This window comes from Zingiber officinale, chromosome 8A (genome assembly GCF_018446385.1).
Source record: "Zingiber officinale cultivar Zhangliang chromosome 8A, Zo_v1.1, whole genome shotgun sequence".
NCBI classification, from domain to species: Eukaryota; Viridiplantae; Streptophyta; class Magnoliopsida; order Zingiberales; family Zingiberaceae; genus Zingiber; species Zingiber officinale.
In genome coordinates this window covers 8645638-8669347 of record NC_056000.1, presented here as the reverse complement: position 1 = coordinate 8669347, position 23710 = coordinate 8645638, and the positions used below count along the sequence as shown (strand labels likewise).

Sequence of the window (23710 nt, the reverse complement as noted above, 5' to 3'; positions counted from 1 at the left end):
TGGACTTTGCATCAACTATCCGGTCCCGCGATCCTAGTTGGATTTCAGCCTGGTGTCCGGTCCTTTGGACTTGTCAATTCCTACACACTCGGTAAAGCAATTAGATCACAAAATACCTAACTTAACTCTCTTATCATTCATCAAAACCTAAGTTAGACCGCTAATACAATCTGCACCAACTAAACTTTTTCAAGGGATGACCTTACAATCTTTACAAATCTTTCTATTCTTCATTCTAACCATAAGAAAGTTAATTTACGATTTCTTATTCCCACTTTTGAACGTGACTAAGTGTTTTTCTTTTTTCTTAAAAAATGTATTAGCTAATATAAGGTCATATATTATCACAAAATCTAATATAGTTTTTCCTTTTTCATTTCTCGTTCCAAACTCATAACCTCTATGTATCCTCTCATATTCCTCATTTTTCACTCCGACATGTCCATTTAAATCACCTCCTATTAAAATCATTTCATTTGGTGGAATGTTTTGTAATACTTCATCTAAATCGTCCTAAAATCTTGATTTGGTAGCTTCATCTAATTCTACTTGTTGTACATATACGCTAATTATATTCATAATTTCTTTCGTTACTATTATCTTAATGGTTATAATTCGATCCTTTTTTCTAACTACTCTCACAACTTCATCGTTTAATAAACTATCTACAACAATACTCACTCCATTTATTATTTTTCTCTTTCCTATGTACCATAACATAAAACCTGATCAGTTTTCTATCATCTTTACCTTTTCGCCAATCAATTTTGTCTCTTGTACACACAAAATATTAATTCTTCTTCTAATCATGGTATCTACTACCTCCATTGATTTTACTATATTTCATATTCTAAATTTTAGATTATTAGTTTTCCTATCATATTTATTTTTATTTGAATTATGATATAAGAAGTCATACCTATTTAACACCACCCAACCTCTCATGGAAATATAACAGTCATTACCGATATGTTATAGTTGAACCCTACAATACGTCAAGTTCTGGAGATGTAGCTGTCATTACCGAGATGTTACAGCCAGACTCTACAACGCATTCCTTTTAAAGAACAATCTAATATTAGTACAATAGTTTAATGAATTCATTTATTGAACATTTATTATAATTTTAATATTAATTGACTACTTAACACAAATCTCTTTCTTTATTTAGCTTTGGGACCGTCCTTCTTTATTTAGATTTGGGACCGTCCTTCTTTATTTAATTCGCCATAGGCGTAGTTAAAGGAAAAATATTTATAATAAAATTTATTTATTAAGTTATTATTTTAACTAAATTATAAAGACACTACCCTTATTGAGAATCACTTAGTAATTAGTTAAGGCAATTTAACCTCTGAAGAATACTAATATATGCTTAGATAAAGATGAACAAATTACATGCGTTCTTACAATGACAAATATTATGTTTATAAGGCTACCAGAATAATTTATCAAGAAAGGAACTTTTATCAAACGCTCATGTTCAGCTTCTTAACCTTGCTAATAATAGTAACCCAAAACGAACATCGAGATCAATAACTCATACAATATGTGAAAATTTATTCAAGAAATCTCCTCATGGTGTAGCAGGGAGTTGGTCGGTGGCAGACGCATGTGAGGCTGCATCCTCTTTGGCTATGGCAACATAGTTCGCTGGAGCTGCTGCCCTGTTGCTGTCTCTCTTTCCGTCCCTGCTCATGGATCCAGCACCGTTGCCACTACTCTGGTGTGCATTGAGGGATAACCTTCGACTAGGAGTCCCATTTGATGCACCTCCATTCGTTCGAGGTCCGACCACCTTCTTGGAGCCAAGTGGACGTGCAGCTGGAGTAAGCCTTGAGCCAATGACGGATTCTTGATCTGTGGCATGTTGCTCGATGATGCGCTTCTGATCCTGGAATTTACAAGTAGAAAAAGAGAAAATAAAGTATGGATCGAGATTTAGCAGTACCACGAGGATTAAGACAAGAATACCTTCTGTCTTCGTTTTTCCTCCTCTCTTTCCTGTCTTAGCATGGTGTATTCCTCTAGCATAGCAAGAAGCGGAACACTGTCATACATGAATAAGATGCCACGATCCTCCTCCCAAGCTCGAGTCTTAGCAACCAGAGTATCAACAAGAGCTACAACATCATGAAAGAGCATATTTATCATATATCTATATATGTGTGTGTGTGTGGAAAGAGAGAATTCAAAATGTTTTACCAGCACAATGCAAGGTTATCAATAGTATATATATATATATATATATATATATATATATATAGATCAATTGAGAATGATTAGTGTTACCCAGCTAACAGAAACATCAAGAAAGGTCGTGAATTAGAATTCACAAATGACATACAATGCTTACATGTACTTTAGGTCAAGGGTGTGATACGTAAAATCAAGTGAAGGTGTATCAGAACAATCCCCTGAGATGCATAATACGAATAACTAATGGAAGGTAAATTAGCCTTCTGAATCTATATCTCAGAAGGTAAAATGACTAATTTGGATCATTTGAAGACAGGAAAAATATCCCTTACACTTGGTTACAATACTCATTGCTAACTTGTTTTAAGGTAAAACACGGTCTGATAATGCCCATAAACTCAAAACTGATCATCAATTACAAGCTGGCACTGTAATGTTCAAGTACCAAGTGAGGGTTGAATATGAAAATTGAGCTGAAAAATGAAAATCATCAGAGTCACTGGACAAGCAACCTATATCTTCACTGGCTGATAATTACATGTCATTTTTTTTACCAAAAAAGTAGATTTATCCAGGTTGTGCATTCATACCTGGAATCTTGTTAACTAGTATGCGAGCTTTTTCTGCACGTTTGAGATTTAAATGTGCACCTCTACTTGAGTTATATCTGTTGTCATCCTAAAAAAGAAATCATCTGTGATATAGTATGGACATACAGAATGGACAAACTGAAGTTTGCCAACTAGAGTGTATAATGCAATGCATAAAAGTATACAAAAAATTACAACTTCAAGTTGATTGCAACTGCATTTTTTTAAACAAAATTTCTTGTGAAAAAAGGGCAGTAATGTCATGAGAAAATGACATATGGTAAAACAAATACCAGCAGACGAGTTAAAATGAAAAAAACCATGACAGAGATTAATTTCCAGTTCTTTAAATAGTGAAGGATTAAATTTTGATAGAATGCTGGAACAATATGACATTGAAGCCAACCCTTACTGATCCAAACATGATTTTTATTAATCTCCGGATCTATCTTTTGAGATTAAGGTCAAGAACAAACTCCTCTAGTATCACAATATAGCATACACAAACTAAGAAGACAAGGAACAAAAATGATACAACATGATTCGAACTAAAACTTAATTCAAGAGAATCCAAGGTTATATGATATAAAAGCCAAAAAAATAAGATGGGATAAGTCATTATCCACAATATGTACAAAATCTTCACAATCTTCCCTAAGCTCATCCTTGAGCATTGATGGAGAAAACAAGAGAAATCTCATTCTTCATGCTCTTACAATTGTCTGAGACCTGAACCTAACTTTATTTCAGACCAGTGCTTAAGCTGTGGCAAGTTGAGATGAAGCTTCAAGAAAGAATTTTTTTGGAAATCAACCTAATTAAGAGAATAACATACAATTGATGGTGGTTTTATTAACCTATAAAATGAATTTACGAGTTGTATAAACTTATCGTTTGCTAAGGTTTGTAAACAAATAAATTATCCAAATATTATTATTGCAAGTGATATAGTATATATACATATGCAAGCTGTCACTTAACATTTGTAGACCAAAGTGCAAATTAACTAATAACTAATACATGAAACAATTAAGTAGATTTGGTACAAGCATTAGTTGTGTAGAGCAACAAAATAAAATCATTACCCGACTGTAATCGTCAAGCCAACTTTCTTCCTCACAAGCTGACATCCATTTTTCAACTTTGTCCAATATTTCTTTCCTACTCATGGCTTCCTCTTTGGCTTTCAGTATCTGACTATCCATTTCTGCAAGTAATTCTGATGGCTCAACATTTCCAGAGTCAATTAGAGCCAATATTTTCTCTCTGGCAGATTCAGGATCAATGTCTATGTGTGCCCGAGCATAAATGTCTTCGAGCTCAGTTTGTTTCTTGAAAGCAATTTCCTTCATCTTGCTCGCCTTTAGTTGATCTAACCTTTCAACTTCTACTTCAGCCTTGATGCAGAAAAGAATTTATGCAAACAAGGCAAACAAGAAAGACTAATGTTTAGCATTTCCATATAACAAAAAGGAAAATCAGTAATGTGAAAACCTCATTATTATTGTCTAACCTGTTCAATCAAATCAAGGGCCAGGGCTCCAGGAACAGTAACCTCATCTACTGTTGCAGATATGTTACAAGTGATATGACTAAACAACTCGCGTTCCTCCATTTGTGTGTCCATCAAATTCCAAAGATCAGTGAGCTGAGCAGCTAGATCTTGAAGCTGAAAAGGCATTAACAGCAAGTGTCAAATTGCAGCTGAAATCATAATCCTTTGAACAATAACATGTGATGAAAAAGGTCAGGGAAAAAAAAATCAAGGTAACAACAGAAAACTTAATCAAATTGACTAGAATTCATGCTTTATTAGCAAAAGTCCAATTTTATTTGTCTGCACGAGTCCATGAGATCCAGTTGTGATTGCCAACATGAGTCACACATTATGACAGCTTATTCTAAGTTTAACAAAAGTTTCAGCATTTATTATCATTATTGCAGTTTGGTGTATTCAATTGGTGGTTATTTTATGGTTAGGATCCAATGATAAATATTGTTACGAGTGAGGAGTGCATCCTTTATATTGAGATGAAACTATTCTGGTTGTGACACTAATTGTCTAGGAAGCATATAGGTATAGAGAGGGTTTTAGCAAATGAAAAAGGAAGTTGCTATAACAGTTGTTGATGCCAAATCTAAAAAGCATGGTTCAAAGTTATGTTAAATGTTGGTCGGCACAGTGAAACTTATTACTCTGCCCACCGACAGGAACACGAAATAGAGTCAAAATTCAAGAAGCGACAAGAAGTATGGAAGCATGACTGCATGAGGCAAGGAAAAAAGTGGGAGGTGAGAACAAGAATGAAAGATGGAAACGAGTGGCATGTTCTATAATGGATTTCAACAAGCAAGCCGTTGCTGCCACTGCATCCTCCTCCTCCTCCTCCCACTGGATACAGAGGAGGTAAATTGCCACCATTGCAGACTCCTCTCTCCTCTCTTCTCCTCAGTTCCACTTCTCCTACTCCTAAGTAGAGCCACAAATATCAAGCATTGGCAGCCGACACAATACCAAAACCAGATTCGTTCTAAAATAGGACAACTACTTATGGAACAGAAATTTAAACCATATTCAGAAGTAAGAAGTTAATAAAACCTTCCGAAAGAAAGCATGAGAGGTTTCATGGTTAAGAGCACTTCATTGTGTGCTTCACATCAAAATGATAAAATGTCATAAGAAGTGCAATTTAATTATTTACTCTGAAGATACAATTAGTGTGAATCAACATCTCAAATTGTGATCATGAACACTTACTTTCACGAGTGATCCACATTCCACACAAACAACTACAAAGTAAGAGTTGCAGATTACGAATGGAGATGGTTCACAACCTCTAATTCAGCATAAAGAGCATTCTCAAAGGGCAAACTCATGATGTAGCCTACCAAAAATACATATCTAAAGAATATAAACCATAATCTCATCCCCATATTATGAAAAAGAATTGCAGGTTTCCAGTTTCAGAAGGCATTGGAGTGGAAGCATGGCAATGCCTCATTCTCTTTTGCCTAAGAATGCAGTTCATAAATATTGTTGCATGAATACCAAAAAGTGAATGAACTGTATATTATCATATCCTGAGAAATTTGATGAAGAATTGAAGACTATTAGCCCTGAAGTATGGTGCAACATGATGCTGTGCTCTAGAAATTACCTTTTGAAGCCTCAGCTTTTTATCTTCTTTAAGTTCCACAATCATTGTAGAGAGCTTGGACAATGTATCATTGCTGATGCTCTTTGATTGTACACTAACAGAGTCATTCAGACTAGGATGAACTTCTGTTACAGTACTGAAAAAATCCAACCCCAGAACTGCACAAAGATCATGCACTGTGCTAACGAAGTCGAGAACCTTGTGCAGCCTATCACTCTGTCATGATAGTGTTCAAGATGTTATTGGAAGTACTATACATTGAAGTTTAACAACATAGCGGTTGAATGAAGAACCTTTTCTTTCTGAAGTTCTTGATATTGTGATTGGTACTCTCCTAACTTCTTTGATGACAAATCTTCCTTGTCAACTACAGGTGTCTCAATTTGCTCTCCAATCTTCAAAGTTCCAGCAATTTCTTCACGGATTTTATCAATTTGCAATTGCACATCAGCAAATTCCCTTATCCTTTCCTCTTTCTGTTTCCCCAGCTCCTCCAAAAGTGGTGCAACAGCTTCTAATTGCTCCTTGATTGTGCCTGAGGACTTATCAGGCTGAACCACGATAAGTATCATCAGAAAAATGAAAACCTGCTTCTCACACAAGTGTACAAAAAGTTTTAATATCGTCCTTAATTCCACGTTGGAGAAACAACTTGATTTTTTTTTGGTACTCCAGATATCCGGCAACAACTTGATAATTTGTGTACCATAATTGTGCAACATCTATTTAATTAATCACCAATGCAAAAAAAAAAAAAAGACTTGCTAAATATTGCTGCCATTTAACTAAAAAATAATGTCACTAGCATATTTATGTCTTTGTACTTTATAATAAATGCCCTGAGCTAAATTAGTACAAAACTGATTTAGGCACAAAATAGAGATTTTCTAACGAAAAGTGTTTACTGAAGGAGCATAAGAAAAAGAAACAAAGAATCGAAAGCAAGAACAGGAACACCTTGAAGTTTTTAAGGATATATTATAATGCTACTAGGTTATTAATTTGGCTAAAACGACGACTTATGGTAAAATGAGATTTACTTTGCTTGAGAAAGGTATGTAAATCATCAAGAAATGAAAGCTTGAATTCAAGCTCCAGCTTGATTTAACAACAAGAAGCATCTTCTTTAGCCAAACTATAGTTATGAGTCAAATAGTAACAAAATAAAAACTCTTCAGTTCAATTCTGATTAGAATAAAAATGCTTCATTTCATGCCATATTCGATAGCCTCTTAAGGCACTCTCTCATTTTCCTAATAAATACAACATCTAATATGATTCAACCATTAGAATTGACCCAAATCTGAGTGGCCTAGTTGTACCTTGAGGATTTCCATTTTTGGACAACAAGTTACATATGGCGACAAATACCTAATAATCAGGTACCTATAGGTCAAGGTGTCCAACCCGTTTAAGTTAGGCTCAAGTAGCTATTACTAGTGGCCCAGATTTGCTTAAAATCACGAGCTTTAACATAATATACAGGGTAACCATGGATTCGGGTGACCATTTGTGCAAATGGGTAGGGTTAAAATTATCTAAGCATATATGTAACTAGACTAGGGTAGTGAGAACTTAATTGGTTGAGGTTCGAATTCTTATTGCCAAAAAATGTGTATGTTTGATGATGTACATGCAATTTCGTACATGTATGTAGGATGCACCAATTGATGTATAGCTCTTATCCTATAAACTTAATCTAACAACACTTGCTGAATATTAGCTTACTTTTTTCTCATTGTACAAGGATTCTACCATCAAATTATCTTATTAGATGTTTCCTATTGCATTTTCATTAAAGTTTCACTGCAAGCATAAATTGAACAAATTTGCATGAATAAATGATAAAAAAAATCCTAATCTGAGGAGCTCTCAGCAAACTTGAAATTTAACTTACTATGCCAGCAAAAGAATTTTCTCCAAGCGCAGATAGAACACTGGCAAGCTCAGCTCTAGAATCAGCCAAGGATTGTAGAAGAAGGGCCCTCATCTTTGAAGCCTGCTCAACTTTCCTCTTATAAACATCCAGGCATTCCTGTTCCAGCTGAAGCAGCATCTTATCACGTTCCTCATCACTCTCACCAACCTCATCCCATATTAGCTGAAACAAAAGGCCAGCAATTTAATTGACTTCATAGGATACAGTGCAAGTTAAAAAAGGAAGTGCAGAACTGAACAACCTGCAAGTGTTGAAGCAAAGATCCACAAGTCATTTCACCTAATAAAGGATTTTGAGTATCTGCGACAGCCATTACAGCTCTACTAGACCTGCATTGGAAAGAATAGAAAGATGCATATTAGGACTGAAAGTGAAAAAAATAAAATTATATCTAATTGATAGAGCAGGCTTTACTTCTAGTGTACCAAGTTATGGTGCTTCTCTCCAGATAAAGTTTGAATCAATAAAATCAGTTTACGTTGCAGATTGATGCAGACAAAATGGAAACAAAGAACACTGGTCGATTGGCAATGAAGACTTGCCTGAAAAGGTCAGTGTAGGCAGAATTCTAGCATAATCACAACATATTTTCACTAGGTATCCCATTTCCAGGCGTAGAACTAACTCCAATGAATATAAATTATCTTAATAGTGAAGTGCTCCAGAATCAAGAATAAAACCATTACTGGATACCACGTCAACGTCCCACTTATTTATACTCAAAAAGGAAAAGAAAAACTAAAGACACGAACACGGCGAATAAATAAAACCAATTGCTTCGAGCACAACAACGTAGAGAACTCATGTAAGCAAAATAAACCACCTATTCTCGAGTCCAAATCACTTCATTTTGGTACTATAACAGGTCCTAGCAAAAACAAGTATCAAAACATAAGCCAGACAGCAGACCTGAAAGGATAAAAACGTTAAATCAAGAACGCCAAACCCCTATCGACGCAAACGAGCAGATCATCTCCAAGAACCGACCTTTTTGCACCTCATCAAAATCCAATCAGTAAATCGAGACCAAAACGACCGCCTTCGACCAATGCATGAAGCAAAACATAAAAAACAACCCGGCACATAAAAATATCAACAATTTGCCTACAAGACCGTTCTTTTACTGAGAAATCACGGAAGATCAAACCCTCAGAAGTCTCGGAACCCAACCCCCAAGAAAATGCAGCCAGATGGAGGGGTTAAAAACGGCGACAGAACGCCACTCCTCACTGGCTCACGAGAAAGCGAGGTGTTCCAGCTAAAGGGTAAGGGGAGGAGGGGAAGGGAGAGAGCGCTCACCACAGGGACCCTCGGATCGGAAAGAAGTAGCGGTTGAAGAGGCAGATCTCAGGTTAGGCCTTGTCTCCGTCGCTGGCGTGCTGAATTCTTCTCGCCCTTCTGCTGCTTGCTTCCTACTCCAGTGTCGCTGACTGCCTCTGTAGTCTGTCCAGCATTTTGTTGTTTCGCTAGCTTTCTAAACAAAAACCAAAAAAAAAACAAATAAAGTTGGATACGCTGGATCGAGACTCGTGGTCCGTGTGATGTGAACGATGATGCGGTCACTGCTCAGTACATTTCCACGGCTCCACGTGGTCCTTTGGTTCGTTTGCCCTTTTCCTTTTTCCTTTGTATTTTACTAATTATATATATTATTTTTTTATTCTTCATCAGTCCACCACTGCATTTTAAATAAATAATAAAGCGGATGACCAATGAAAATATATTATCATGAATTGAATGGAGTGCTTTTATGTTCAGTTTTTTTTTTGTTTCAAAATCTCTGAAAAATCAAACACACCAATCATTCTGGAAACACTAGATCGCATCCTGCTAATCTGATGATCACTCTCAGGATCTTAGCTACCAATGCATCAATCAGTCTGGAAAACTAGATTATCAATGCACCAATCAGTCTGGAGTGCACAATTAGCTCAACTAACACGCAGCTGGGACAAAGACATTGCTGACAAAAGTGAGAGGTTATCACATCACTTTAAGCACCAAATAGGAATACAAAACTTCAACCATTGATTCGGGAGCACCGACATGCTAATGCTTTCTCTTTTTCACTTGCTTATTCTCGAGCCTCTGTCGTGCTTTCTGAAACTCTTCTTCAGTTGGTTCAGCATCAGCACTGGTACCACATTTAGCCACGATGGAGGAGAGTATGGAATTGAACTGCTCTTTTCTCTGGCTCCTGCGATTAGATATAACTGCAACTATGTCCATTCCTTCTTGTTTCTTTGACCTATATATGTTTGGCAAAATGAAACTGTATCTTGTGGGAAAAAAAAAATGTATGAATAACTAGGTGCAATATGGGAAAAACGCTCACTTCCGTCTTCTGACTAGAGGATCAGTTGGTGGTTCTGTTTCAGCAACTTTCTTAGCCCATTTCTGATAAGCTTTGCTCGTCTTCAATTCTCCTGGAAAATAAAACGGGCATCCAAGTCACCACAAAGTAGCTGATAACTCTTGCTAGTTATATTCTCTTCATCACATGATTTTCAAATATTAACTTCTCATCGAACTTCAGAGAAGGTCAATTAGTTATATTAAGTGGGAAAAAAATTCTTTTCCATTTGGAAAAGCAGCAGTTTGTGTTTGCCTTGCAAATACGGAGTACATTAGGCTATTTTATTGATTAATCATGAGCAACATATTTGATTATCCTCACAAACTAGAGCAATACTAAGTACTAAAACTGATGGGGAAAAAGATCACCTTCAGCTATTGCTTCATCGATTGCATCCTTGAAGCGGTGAGAATCCAACATTGGATCAGAACAAATCATTGAACAGAACAGCCTAAACAAAACAGGTGACTTGTCATGGTACGACTTTAATGATAAGCCTCAATGGACTTGCAGTCGCAGTACGACTGCATGAACAAAAAAATGTTACCTTTTTTCCTTTTACAAAAAGCAAACAAATTAATAATAAAACCTAGCTAACAATCAATGTCCAAGAGCTTGTCATCGTTCCAGTTTTAAATCCATGCGAAATTTGAAAATTTTAACTGAGCAAGCCAGATTAAAGTACAAAGAACTGAAGGTATTTTTCTTCATTACCTATTCATATTGCCATTGAATTTTACGTAGAGGTCCTTCAAATCTTTTTTCTCAGAATCAGAGCCTCTATAACTAGCTTCAAATTCTTCAATGTCAGCTTCTGTAACCTAAAACCAGAAGAAATAAACTGATCTATGTAATCATGTTATCTTACAAGTTTAACTAGATAACAATGAAATTGGACATTTCAAGGGCTATACTCGTTTGTACACGGTTCTGAAATACTCCTGCAGACTCTCAGCAACATCCCCACCCAAAGCCTGTTGAAAACAAACATTCCAAGATGATGACAAGAGGGTTGCCCATCTATTTCTTGATATAGAAACAATCTAATACAAAAGGAAATAAATCTTTCAAAAGATATTACATCATCACCAGTATAGCCAGTCTCATCATAGACCGCTCTTTTCTCCTCATCCCCAAGAATAGATATAACCTTTTGCAGAAGTTGGAATTTTTCTTTTGCTTCCTGTAAATTGAAGCAAATGCTTGATAATGTTTTGACCAACAATCCTAATGTGAAATTAACTACCATCTGGAAACAATTCTCAACCTCATCACCAGGATTTTTATCAGGATGAAGTCGCAAGGCAAGTTTGTAGTAAGCCTTCTTTATTTCCTGCTGAGACGCTATCCGTTCCACACCAAGAATCTGCAAGAACACTAAATCAAGCTACTAACCAAAAACAAAGTGAGAATCTGAAAGCAATACTCTAGCAAGCAAGCTATTCTAGAAACAAGTTCACAAGCTAACTGAATGAGAAGCATTTGATTTCATGATAATCACTAGAAAAGCATTCAATGTGAAAAAAATATGTTTCCTGGCCCTCTAGTTAACCATTGTCCTTAGTACTCAGTTAGCTTGTGCACATTCATTACAACTTCAATACATAAAAGGATAGAAATGACAGAGCATTTGAGTAATTGCAACACCAAAACATAGTACCAATTATAAATAAGAAGACACATTGCAACAAACTCCAGAAATTGAAGCCATTGGAATGGTGAAAATAGATTTTTTTTTTTTACTACATGTAAAACTCCGCCCATGATGACCAGTCATGGCCGGTCCCAAGCCCGGATAAAGGAGGGTTGCGTTAGGTTGCCAGCCAGCGTCAAACTATGACAAATATTCAATGAATGAATCCATTAAACTATTGTGATAATGCTAGGTTGTTCCCCGAAAGGAACGCGTTACAGAGTCCGACTGTAACGTCTCGACAAGGACCGCTATATCTTCAAAACTCAAGTGTAGTGATAAATATGCAAGAGTTCGCGTTACAGGGTCCGACTGTAACGTCTCAGCAAGGACCGCTACATCTCCATGAGAACTTGGGTGTAGTGTTAAATAAGCAAGAGTTCTCACACCATACGTTAGATAAGAACAAATATGATAGGAAAACTAATAATCTAAGATTTGGAACATGGGACATAGGAACTCTCACTGGTAAATCAATGGAGGTAGTAAATATAATGATTAGGAGAAAAATTAATATTTTGTGTGTACAAGAGACAAAATGGACAGGCGAGAAGGCAAAGATGATAGAGAACTCGGGTTCTTAAATATTTAAGATACACCAGAGTATGGATTATATTATATGAGATCCAATAGTACTAAAAAACTATTGTGATACAAATTCGATATCTGATACCAAAAACTCGAAATCCACCGGTGGATATGTATTTACCATTGGTGGTGGAGCAATGTCATGAAAATTCACAAAACAAACGTGCATAGCTTGATCAATCATGGAATCTAAGTCTATAGCCTTAAATAAAGTCGCAAAAGAAGCTGAATGGCTTCATAATCTCTTAGAAGATATCTCATGTCAAAAAAAACAGTGCATGTAATGATGATATATTATGATAATCAATCGGCAATTGCAAGGGTACAAAATAGCACGTATAATGAAAAGTCACAACATATTCATCAACGATACAATACAATTAGACAGTTAATCTCTAACAGGGTTATCTCTGTAGGACCATTGAGGACGAGAGAGGGGGAGTGAATCTCGTCGCTTAAAAGTTTTTCTTTTCTTTTCGAAAATCTTTTGGAAAACTCGAATACGCGACGGAATAGAAATAAGAAAAAAGGGAGATAAAATAGAAAATACACTTTGATTTTTTACTTGGTTCGGAACCCAACTGACTCATACTCTAAAGCCTATGATCCTTAATTGCTTTCATTGGACAATCCACTAAATGAATGAGAAGCACAAGTAATAATATAATGAAGTACAAGTGCAATATACCGACAATAAATAAATAAGATGAAGAGTTGGTTATCGGTGAGTCTTCTAACATCATAGGAGCAGAACTTGCACGTGTAATAGCTAAAGTTATTTCGAATAGAGGAGTCAACGAATAAACCATTCTGTCGACTGATCCTTTCCATTGACTGATAATCCTATCCGTCGACTGATCCTGATCCTTCCTTGTTTGTTGTGATTCGATTTATCCGATCCCGAAAATTAAGTTGTTCCGTCAACTGATCCCTGTATTCCATCGACTAAACACTCTTCTTTCCTAATTTAATCTGATCTAATCCGTTCAATCCTAAAAATCATGTTGTTCCGTCGATGGATCCAAGTTATCTGTCAACTGAACATCGCTTTCCATGTTTGCTCCATTTGTTCCGTCTACAGAACACTCTTAGATCAGTTGAATAAATCTCCTTGTTCCATCAACTGAACCTCTCAATCAATGTTAACTTTGCTTTTCTGCAAAACAAAGTTAGCACAAATAATATATTTATCATGCAAAATAAAGTTAGCATAATAGATAATAATGATGCATGAATATAACAGTAATAACTATCTCGATCTCAACTTAGAAACCTCTATTGGTTTCTCCAGTTGAATCAGTACCTATGATTTATCTCTGCTAAGACCCGAGCTCACTACACTCATTCCAGAAGCTTACCTTAACTTACATGCCAAATATCTAATCCTCCAGACCTGTTTGGACTTTTTTTGCTCAATGTCTGATCCACTAAGACATTTCTGCAATACTAAATTAACACAACAACAATAATAGTAATGCAAAATAGTGTTGATAAAACTATACTTAAGTTTACCAAAATCCGTTGGTCCAGTCGACCACGCACGGTCGACCGGAAACCATCCGATCACACATGCTTAGAGTTCACTCCTCCAAGATTTCTCACTACCTAGAGTTACCTCCTCCTAGAATTTTTCATTGTCGGACTTCATTCAGCAGGACTTTCACCACCTAACTTCACTCATCAGGACTTTCACCACGTAGCTTCACTCATCAAGACTTTCACTACCTAACTTCACTCACTAGGGCTTTTACTTAGAGTTCACTCCTCCTAGACCTAGGGTTACCTCCCCTAAGATTTTCCTCTTGCCAAGCATTAGATCACCTTGACTTGCTTGGACTTGCTAGTCACTTGATAAACTACTCACCACTTGTCAGTCATCTGGTCAACCTTGGCCTGACTAGACTTCTCAATTGACTATTTCAATTTTGACCAAGCTCCATTAAATATATTATCAAACAAAGATCAAAACCCTGGAGGTTGATTATACAAGCAATCTCTATTAATTATGCCAAATCAAAAAATAACTTGGCAGATCCATTTACAAAGGGTTTGAATAGAGATCAAATATACTACACATCAAGAAGAATTGGATTAAAAATCTACAAACAAAAATATTCATAGTAGTAACCCAACCTTGTTGATTGAATATTCTAAGATCTTAGTTCAATAGGACAACAAAATTATAAAAGTTCATGAAAACACTTGGACTAGTTCCCCTCTCATTCCTAGGATGAAAAAGTACTTACTACAATATGTAGTGAGATTAAGTTATAAACTTTTAATGACTCTCATACTTGAAAAAGTAGAGTATAGTAGGATACTCTTTATAGGAGGTCACTTATATAAATGTGAAGACGAGTCACTTGAATTAAATACTTATGAATTCAAGATATTGTCCATGGCTAAAACAGACAAAACAATGGGAACTATAAAAAAGTGAGAAATCTTATTATGTAGGCACCATTGTTTTGGTTTACACAAACGGTTGAGTACTTCAAGACATCAGTTCACTAAGCAGCATAGTAAATCCGATGATACTCTACTCCCGAAGGTTCAAAACCACAAACTACCTTTCCTGATGTAATAATCTTTTGATTGAACTCTCCTTAGGTGATAGCATGCACGCATTAATTTTCATTTATGTGGGGGTTGTTACAAATTTCTAGATCGTTAGATCAAGATTGACAAATCTTGTTCATCCAACTTGAAAGGTTTAAGTGCATCTTTATTGGTCAATCTACCTCTCCTAATGCAATAATCTTTCGATTGAACTCTCTTTATGTAATAACATACATGCATTAAATTTCATTCATCTAAGAGGATTGTTGAAAATTTAATGTGAATAAAAATTAAATCTAGATCGTTAGATCAAAATTGACAAATCTTGTTCATCCAACTTAAAAGATTTAAGTGCCTCTTCATTGGTTCAATCTATCTCTCCTGATGTAATATTCATTCGATTGAACTCTCCTTATGTGATAACATGCATACATTAATTTTCATTCATGTGGGGGATTGTTGAAAAATTAAATCTAGATTGTTAGATCAAGATTGACAAATCTTGTTCATCCAACTTAAAAGGTTTAAGTGTCTCTTCATTGGTTCAATCTGAACTATTAATTTCAAAAAAGAAAGCATCTAATGAAAAGATATTGTGTCTCTTGGAAAGGGGTGCAATTTAGACCATCCAATTCAAGTTGGATGGATGAGATCTAATTGAACCAAGAGATTCTTATGCCTTTTCATTTAGTATAAATAAGATCCCTCACATTCTTATTCTTCATTCCAATTAATAGCAAAGCAAGTACTGCATTTCATGCTTGCATTTGGAGAGTTCGAGAAGTTTCTTCGGTTTGAAGGTCTTACAATTTGCAGTGTTGCTATCGCAATATAAAGTCGTTGTATCTTAGGAGACAATTGTCATGTTCCACAATCACCGTGCATGAGGCAAATTCGTCTTAAAGTGATAGAATCCAACTCTAGCCTCGACTTCAACAAAGTGATGTTATACTGTCATTATATCCGTGCTCAGATTGCATCACCACCAAACCCAACACAAATGACCTAACAATTATGGCTTTTGATCCTCTCAACTTGATATTCTAACCATTTTAAATGGGAAATTGTAGAATCACCGTAGGTGGGAGTGGGACTAAGTCACCTGATGAGGATCAATGATGAAGATGTACAATCACAGTAGTTCCCATTCGAAGATCTATCATTGCCTACTAAGCTTGTTTATGTCAATCTCAGGATATTAATTCACCAATATTTACTCCATAACAGTACTCAACGCTCAAAACTATGGAGGAGAACTCAAGATCTTGCCAAAATTATCTCCAAGAATAACGTCCCCACGACCTGATTTGCACATTCCTAACATAAAAATATGGTTTTGTCCAATAATACACCCCTCGATCACATGATTACCAGGTGTTTGTTGAAAATTCAAACGCGAGAAGGAACTCTAGAAACCCTAACCCAAATAGCGGGTCTACGGCGATGAAAGAGCAAAGAAAGGTGCGTACCCCCGACGAAGGGTAGAAAGTTCGAACAAGCAAAACAATCAAAATTAGGGTTTTCGTTTGGACCAGGATACCTCATACAAGCTCTTGTCACTGGAAGTGGACGAGGCGCCGGCACCTAGACTGCCCCCTTCTCTTGGAGCAGAATCCTCGACGCCCTCCTCTGAAACCCTCGATCGCTTTTTCCTTCCCATCTCTAGCAGAGCGGACGACTTGATCGAGGAACGGCAGATACGAGAACCGAATAAAAAGCGGAGAGTGGCGCGGCTGGCTCAAAAAATTCCCGCCTTTTCACATGTGCTGCATTTTTACATAAATCCTACGAAGATATTGATTTCTCCATTGAGCAAAAAATTCCCCGGAGAAATTTTAACTTCTAACTTTAATAAAAGCAACAACTTCATGCCACGTACGTAATTCTTTTAAAAATAAAAAATTACAAAAAAAAAAAACGGAGAAGCAAGCTTGAACTCAGGAACTATACATAGCAAAGGCAAAATGGGAGAGAGAAAAGAGATCGGTGCGGATTTCGTACCTGACCTTCTTCTCGCCGTAGTCTTCGACGACGATCAATTAACCTTGTTACATCCGGTGATCCCTGGGTCGGTTGAACGGCTGGAACAACCAATTGATATAAGCGGGGGAAGAGGATGTCGTCGGGGAACCGGAATTACCACGGGGAGTTCAACCAGAAGATCGATTATGTGTTCAAGTTGGTTCTGATCGGGGACGCGGCGGTGGGGAAGTCGCAGCTGCTCGCTCGCTTCGCCCGCAACGAGTTCAGCGTCGACTCCAAGGCCACCATCGGCGTCGAGTTCCAGACCCGCACTCTCGCCATCAACGAGAAGACGATCAAGGCCCAGATCTGGGATACCGCCGGCCAAGAAAGGTTATTCCTCCCTTCCTCATCTCCGGAATCACGGGCATTCCGTGTTATTTCATCGATTTTTGGCATGTTAGGTATTCGAATCATTTAAATCAGCAGTCGATTATTTGTGTATTGTCTCCTAAATTCATTGGTCAGGTGCCATCTTCGATCTAGGTTAATGTATGATTAATTTGCCATATTTTCTAATGTGCTTTTGTTTCTCAATAGTTGGTTCATCATCGTCTTTTACATAGAAGAAACATGAGGAGGTTGCTTGTAGTTGTTGTTCCTTTTCGTGCCAGTATAACTTTTTTACTTGTCTAATATAATTTGTTCCCTTTCTCATCCTCTTTTGAATTTACTTTTCTGACCGATATGCAGTTGTAGATTTAATTTCCTTTTTATTTTAAGGTAATTATTTTTTCATGGTCACAAAACTATGAATTCAAGTACTTTATGCCTCACTTGCATTGCCTCTGCATGCTATTGAGCCTTGTTTAATAATTCAGAGTTATTTTTAAATTTGTGAAGGACAAATAAGGTCCACAATGTAGAATATTCACTAATCTTGAATCAATAATTTTGGTCATATATGTCTTCTTTATCAAATGAGCAAAATATTTGTATCTATGATTCTATAATTGAGTGAATTAAATTTGTTTTTAATGTATTTTACCTCTTCCCGAAAATCTAATGCAAAATTTTAAGAATAAGTATCAAAACAAAATATTTAAGCATTTTTATGTAGAATGGCTATTCACACATGTTTACTTGTGCAACATACAGTCAGAAAGGCTCTGTTTTAGGTTTTTGTGTTTGTTTCTTTTCTACTTGAATTAGATCATTGCAAGACACGGATGATGGTTAACTGTTAATGAAAGAGCTTCAGGATAGAATTGCCACACCAAATACTTTCATCATATATGAAATAATCAAATTATAACAAACCTTTGGTAAACTCTTATCAACCTGATCGTGCAGGGAGACTATCTGTTGATGGAACTCTTGTTAAAGGCATAAGATGTTTCAAGATCCCTTGTAAAGAACTTCTGATCATAAATACATGGGGTCATGAATTAATTTAATTTGTCATTTCTTTGTTATATTATTCACTAAAATTAGCCATTTAGATAACCTATTCAAATTATTGCATGTTTATGTGCTCTTACTTTCAATGTAATTGCGACACATTATAATTTTGACATGTCTTTCTTCTCTAATATATCTGTTTAGCTGCTTCTGTCTTTTCACTATGCACAGCTGGAGTAACCAAGTTGCCATCAGGGTCAAGGAACATATCGCTCTTAACTTTTGTATTAGTTTAATGCTGTCCTTCATTAGCAGCCTTGGATTTGCATACCAAATACTAGAGGTCAGAAAATAATGCAGGCCTTGTATATCAATGGACAAACATCCACCAAATACTAGGTTTTATTACTGTGTTTGTTCCTTAGTTGGTAAGATTTTGGAAGATGTTACCACATACCTAGTTAGAGACATGCCTTCACATAGGGGAAATGATAGTCTATAGGATGCACAATGACCAGACGAGCCTATCTTATACCAAGTTGTTAGAATGATAATTTAGTTTCGCTATTTTTTTTGTACAAGAATGATAATTATCTTGCTACTGATGCATTATGTTGGTGTCGATGGTTGGAATGCGTTACCAGATAACTTACAGATTTCTTATATTACAATAATGTTTGTATATTATGTGTTCTAGTTGTTTTTTCTTTCAACCCAAGCTAGATTATTCACTGGGTTCCACCAGTAAATAAGATGCTAAAAGATTCCAAATTATCTTCTTGTCAAGAATTATTATTAGCTGAATTCAGCACCAAATTGTTGTCAGTTTAAGGAATTTCAATTCAAATTCACAATAGCTAACACTGGATAAATAAGAAAAAAACACTATCTAATCATCAAAAACTAGTAATGGACAATATAGTGGTCGGCAATTAGAGTGTTATAATTTTCTTTCTTCCATAGTTATCTATAAGCATTCTTATCTATCAGACATCATTATTTTGTTCTCGTTGCATTTTTTTTTGTCATAATAAATTATGCTGTGATTCGAATAGATATCGAGCAGTAACTAGTGCATACTATAGAGGAGCCGTAGGAGCAATGTTGATTTATGACATAACCAAACGTCAATCGTTTGACCATGTGGCAAGATGGCTAGAGGAACTGCGAAGCCATGCTGATAGGAACATTGTGATTATGCTCATCGGGAACAAGTCTGACCTTGGAAGTCTTCGAGCAGTTCCAACTGAGGATGCTAAGGAGTTTGCCCAACGTGAAAATCTCTTTTTTATGGAGACCTCTGCTCTTGAAGCTACTAATGTCGAGAACGCCTTCCAAACTGGCCTCACTGAAATTTATGGAAACGTGAGCAAGAAGTCCCTTGCTGCTAATGAAGATAGGGGATCTGCTGGGAACTCAAACCAGCTCAAAGGAACTCAAATAGTAGTCCCTGGTCAGGAGCCTCCGAGTGGGGGTAATGCTTCATGTTGTTCGTCCTAATATACTTTTGGGATCTTGATCATGGATGGATTTTTGTCTTGGCTTGTCAATCAAATTGTGGATAGGTTTTTAGTACATTTCCCTATTATTTGGTTCATTCATCATATTCTGAGTCATCCATATTTGATCACTTGGTTAACCAATTGATTTTGAATTTATGCACTTGTAATCATCATAATTTATAACTTCTGTATTTGTATTTTCTATATATTATCAGAAGTACTGCTTAAAGGTAATTCTTGTCAATGTTGGATTGGATTTTTTTTTTTATTAATTTGCTAATTTCTTATGAACTTCCATTGAAGCCTTTTCAAGTCAAATCATTATTACATTAAAGCATAGACATCACTTAAGTATATTGAAAGCCTCTACAAAATAACAAGTATTTTGAAGTAACAGTGCACTACTAGATTCTTTTAACAATTATATTAAAAATATATAAATAAGTTAATTAAAAAGTGAAGGTATCCGGTGAAAAAGTCAAAATATTTTTAAAATTAATATATGAAATGGATTAGGAATACAACATTACAAATGAAAATGTAACTTTTTTTATAAATTCAATCATTTCTATTTATTTTTTGTAATCTAAATATAGTGTTGGGTAATTGCCATAAAAAAACCCTCCTATTATAGGTTTTTTTTTACTTCAAAGAAACCTTTTCATAATTTACTTACTAAACTCTCTTATCTTTAAAATATTTTTAATCCCTTCATTTGTACGAAACTAAGTATATATCGACTAAATTAATATCTGATTCCATATCAACAACATATTTGAATTCTTTTTAAAAAGTTCAACACTAACTAAATTTCAAAATGAAGTATTATATATGGTTTAAAATTTCATAATTTGATAAATTAAAACATTATCATTGACTTGCTACTTGTTTCCAATATTTAACAACAATGTTATTTAGTATTCAAGAACATGATCCATTAGTTTTCCATAGAACAAGAGTTTTTCATTTCAGTTAAAAAAAGTTGGAATATACCTCTTTATATTGTTTGCAAATTAACATAATGACAAGGTGCCACCGTGAATTTGATTTGTAGTTAACAAATCATGTAATCGCTGAATGCGCATACAAATTTCTTCTCTCTACATCATCGTTCGACGTTTTCACTCACTTTCCGGTGCCGGAGGTAGCCGCCATCAGCGCCTTTTTCAGCTCGTCGTTCACGTTGTCCTCTCGAGGTTTGTTGCCGATGGAGGCCGACTTTGCTTCAGTCCGCTTCTCCGCCGGCGGTGGCGGTGCTGACTGTTTCGGCTCGATCTTGGCGCCGCCTCGTTCGAGGTTCCTCTGGCTACCCGCGGTTCTCGCTTCGCTGGACGCTGGAACCTCCCTTTTGGCGAGCACCTCGACGCAGAGCTCGCGCACTTCTCTCTTCAGAACGGCATTATCCGCTCGCAGCAAATCCAGCTGCTGTTTCACCGGAGTCCACGCCTCCGCCTCCTCCGTAGCAGCCTTGCCGTTTCGTTCCTTTGATTTGTTATCTCCCATCACGTGCTCGATGGTGATCTTGCTCATCACGAGCTGCGGAAGTCGTCGGAAGGAGATTTGGGCCCTGGCCGCGTGGTCGGCGTTGACCCCCATTTCGATTTCCGCTGGCAGTTTGACCCCCCACCGGAACCTCATCGACGCGCCTCTCCGCAATGGGAGGGCGGTGCTTGCTCGGAGCTCCGTGCTGGACAGCAGACCGTGAACACTGATGGCAGAGGCTGCCGACGGGGCGAACCCGTTGGCCATCTTGCCCTCGTGGAATCCGTTCTCCGGCGCGACGGATTCAAGGCGGCCCAGAGGCGAAGGCGCGGAGGCAAATCCCGATCGGGCAGTCTTCTTGAGGCAGAAATCGCCGAGGCGGGGCTTGAAGACGACGGTGAAGAAAGGGACGCCTCCACGGACAAGAGGAGTGAACTCGACGGACATGCTCACGGGGGCAGCGACGGGGGAGCCGAAATCGCCAGCGCCGATCTTGAGGGCGAAAGACAAGGGGCTCCGGGCATCGTTGGGGCGGTACGACAAGCGGACGATGGGGCCGACACGGAAGCTGGTGCTGAGATCGAGGCGGAGGTCCTGGGGGTCGCCGGCAGCGAAGGAGGAGAGGAAGGGGATGCCGAGGGCGTCGAGGGGGAGTTTTGCCCGCAAAAGGGGACTCCGATCGTCCCGGAACTGCAAGGATGCTTTCATGGAGACGCCGAGGAGTCCGCTGATGCAGAATTCTAATGGCGGATCGCCTGGACTAGGGCAGAAGGGAGGCCAATTTGGGCGGAGGAAGAGGTCGCGAGCAGACAGAGACAGAGGCGTTATCCATTGGGCTCGCGCCGGGCGCGGTGAGTGGCATATTTGGTAGACGGCGTTAAACTGTCCAGGACACGTGTCGCTACACTGAACCGATCATCTGGTCGAGATCCAGATGGGTCCACTGACCACGGAGACGTTTTGATCGGTTTAGTTTAGGCGCTGATTTGATTCCTCTGTTACTTTCAGAATCATCAAATCAAATAATTTTTCACAAAATGATAAACTTCTTTTAAAATTGGAGCTATTATAAGAAATAAATAAATTTTAAGGAAAAAAGAATTCTGTGAACATGTCTGTCTTATCATTTAATTTTCCATCTGTCTATTAAAATGGATTCTAAAATGTCTAAATAAATTGGGAAGAACGATTAAAAGACTTTAGATTACGATAACAAAATCCACAAAGGTCTATCCGTTCATATTTTTCCACAGAGAGGATCGTTTATTCATGTTTAAATTGATCTTTCGATAATTAAATTTATATGTGAATCTCAAAGAAATTCTATATGCTAATATATATATATATATATATATATATATATATATATGATCCTGTCCGAATGTTAAATCAATGGACGTTGGGCACGTGGCGCTCCCCGGCTGCTGATGTGGATCTTCGACTGGTCGCACGAACCTCCGGCGAACTTGTACAGAAGTCGGATCGGGAAGGGGTTCCCGGCGACAACCCTCCGACGCTCAAGTCAGGCAAGCAAGTAGTAAAAAAAGTGGCTCCAAAGGTGTCCTACGCGTACCTCCGGCGAAGTATAAGGCTCTTTATATAGAGCGGTGAAAGAGCTCCTGCACGTCCACCTAGACGCATACGTATCCGCAGCCCATACCTCGGTATGTGTCTGTCAGAAAGCTTACCTGACGTCATACTGCTACAGTCCAAGCACGTCTTCGATAGGACAACAGAATACCTCGTTGTCAGACTTGGAGTATGGCCTAGCCATAGGACTTGACAGCTGTCATAAGATGTTCTGGTCCTCCTCTACCGACCACAGGCCGGGGCGTCCGGCCGGCCGGCGGGACGGGGCGTTCGTCCGGCTGGCATTCTTCTTACGCCTGGCCGGACGGCACTTACTTCACGTCCGGCCTTCTCTCTCCATCGGCATGCTGGGGAGATCTTCGGTAAGATGTTATGTAGGGACTACTAGCAGTGTGTTACATTGCCTTCGGACGATCATGACGTCCGCTCGACCCTTCGTTACTGTTCAATCGAGCGTCGGAACCCCGATCCCTGTCATGACGTCTTTTTATTATCGGATCTTCATCGGTCGGCCGGTCGGTCTGCCCTTCTCTCATGAGTCCGATCGGCTCACCCTTCTCCAACGGACCACCTGGCCCTTTGACTTTCACGTGGCGTTGACCCCTCGCTATGGGGTCTCGTGTGCTAACCGCCGGATCACTTGTCTTCCCCTCAAGTTTAGTCGAAGGAGGCGAAGTCCGACTGACTAGAC

At 37.8% G+C, this 23710-nt stretch overlaps 4 protein-coding genes across 6 annotated transcripts; 1 reads left to right on the top strand and 3 right to left on the bottom strand.

Annotated features, from left to right (window-relative positions):
- Nucleotides 1–1355: 1355 nt before the first annotated feature.
- Nucleotides 1356–9353, bottom strand: LOC122012267 (65-kDa microtubule-associated protein 1-like). Of its 3 annotated transcripts, none has more exons than XM_042568746.1 (11): nucleotides 9186–9353; nucleotides 8301–8428; nucleotides 8128–8215; nucleotides 7845–8048; nucleotides 6241–6534; nucleotides 5948–6163; nucleotides 4303–4458; nucleotides 3875–4186; nucleotides 2790–2877; nucleotides 1975–2123; nucleotides 1356–1894 (listed from the first exon to the last, which is right to left on the bottom strand). In XM_042568746.1, exons 3-11 carry the CDS (start codon nucleotides 8197–8199, stop codon nucleotides 1577–1579), a joined length of 1809 nt encoding a protein of 602 aa, XP_042424680.1. In that variant the 5' UTR covers nucleotides 8200–8215; nucleotides 8301–8428; nucleotides 9186–9353; the 3' UTR covers nucleotides 1356–1576. The 3 variants fall into 3 exon arrangements, with proteins under 3 accessions (XP_042424680.1, XP_042424682.1, XP_042424681.1); XM_042568748.1 differs by having other exon boundaries at nucleotides 6241–6489; XM_042568747.1 differs by having other exon boundaries at nucleotides 6241–6498; nucleotides 9186–9352.
- A 400-nt stretch (nucleotides 9354–9753) lies between these two features.
- Nucleotides 9754–17216, bottom strand: LOC122012265 (chaperone protein dnaJ 6-like). Its single transcript, XM_042568744.1, has 9 exons — nucleotides 17084–17216; nucleotides 16623–16867; nucleotides 11510–11608; nucleotides 11324–11425; nucleotides 11157–11216; nucleotides 10957–11063; nucleotides 10611–10693; nucleotides 10222–10312; nucleotides 9754–10134 (listed from the first exon to the last, which is right to left on the bottom strand). The coding sequence occupies exons 2-9, from the start codon at nucleotides 16740–16742 to the stop codon at nucleotides 9936–9938; spliced, it is 861 nt and encodes a 286-aa protein (XP_042424678.1). The 5' UTR covers nucleotides 16743–16867; nucleotides 17084–17216; the 3' UTR covers nucleotides 9754–9935.
- LOC122012266 (ras-related protein RGP1-like) lies at nucleotides 17199–20049 on the top strand. Its single transcript, XM_042568745.1, has 2 exons — nucleotides 17199–17437; nucleotides 19501–20049. The coding sequence occupies exons 1-2, from the start codon at nucleotides 17199–17201 to the stop codon at nucleotides 19943–19945; spliced, it is 684 nt and encodes a 227-aa protein (XP_042424679.1). The 3' UTR covers nucleotides 19946–20049.
- Nucleotides 20050–20919: 870 nt separating this feature from the next.
- Nucleotides 20920–22287, bottom strand: LOC122012489. Its single transcript, XM_042569051.1, has one exon. The coding sequence runs from the start codon at nucleotides 22135–22137 to the stop codon at nucleotides 21073–21075; it is 1065 nt and encodes a 354-aa protein (XP_042424985.1). The 5' UTR covers nucleotides 22138–22287; the 3' UTR covers nucleotides 20920–21072.
- Between the last annotated feature and the right edge of the window lie 1423 nt (nucleotides 22288–23710).

Coding starts and splice junctions, on each gene's coding strand:
- LOC122012267 (XM_042568746.1), bottom strand. CDS start 8,199: ATGGCTGTCGCAGATACTCAAAATCCTTTATTAGGTGAAATGACTTGT. Junction 6,164..6,240: donor AAGAACTTCAGAAAGAAAAG/GTTCTTCATTCA, acceptor CTATCATGACAG/AGTGATAGGCTGCACAAGGT. Junction 4,459..5,947: donor AAAAGCTGAGGCTTCAAAAG/GTAATTTCTAGA, acceptor ATGCCTTTTCAG/CTTCAAGATCTAGCTGCTCA.
- LOC122012265 (XM_042568744.1), bottom strand. CDS start 16,742: ATGGGAAGGAAAAAGCGATCGAGGGTTTCAGAGGAGGGCGTCGAGGAT. Junction 11,426..11,509: donor ATAAAAATCCTGGTGATGAG/GTTGAGAATTGT, acceptor TTCAATTTACAG/GAAGCAAAAGAAAAATTCCA. Junction 10,313..10,610: donor CGATGAAGCAATAGCTGAAG/GTGATCTTTTTC, acceptor TTTATTTTCCAG/GAGAATTGAAGACGAGCAAA.
- LOC122012266 (XM_042568745.1), top strand. CDS start 17,199: ATGTCGTCGGGGAACCGGAATTACCACGGGGAGTTCAACCAGAAGATC. Junction 17,438..19,500: donor GATACCGCCGGCCAAGAAAG/GTTATTCCTCCC, acceptor TGATTCGAATAG/ATATCGAGCAGTAACTAGTG.
- LOC122012489 (XM_042569051.1), bottom strand. CDS start 22,137: ATGAAAGCATCCTTGCAGTTCCGGGACGATCGGAGTCCCCTTTTGCGG.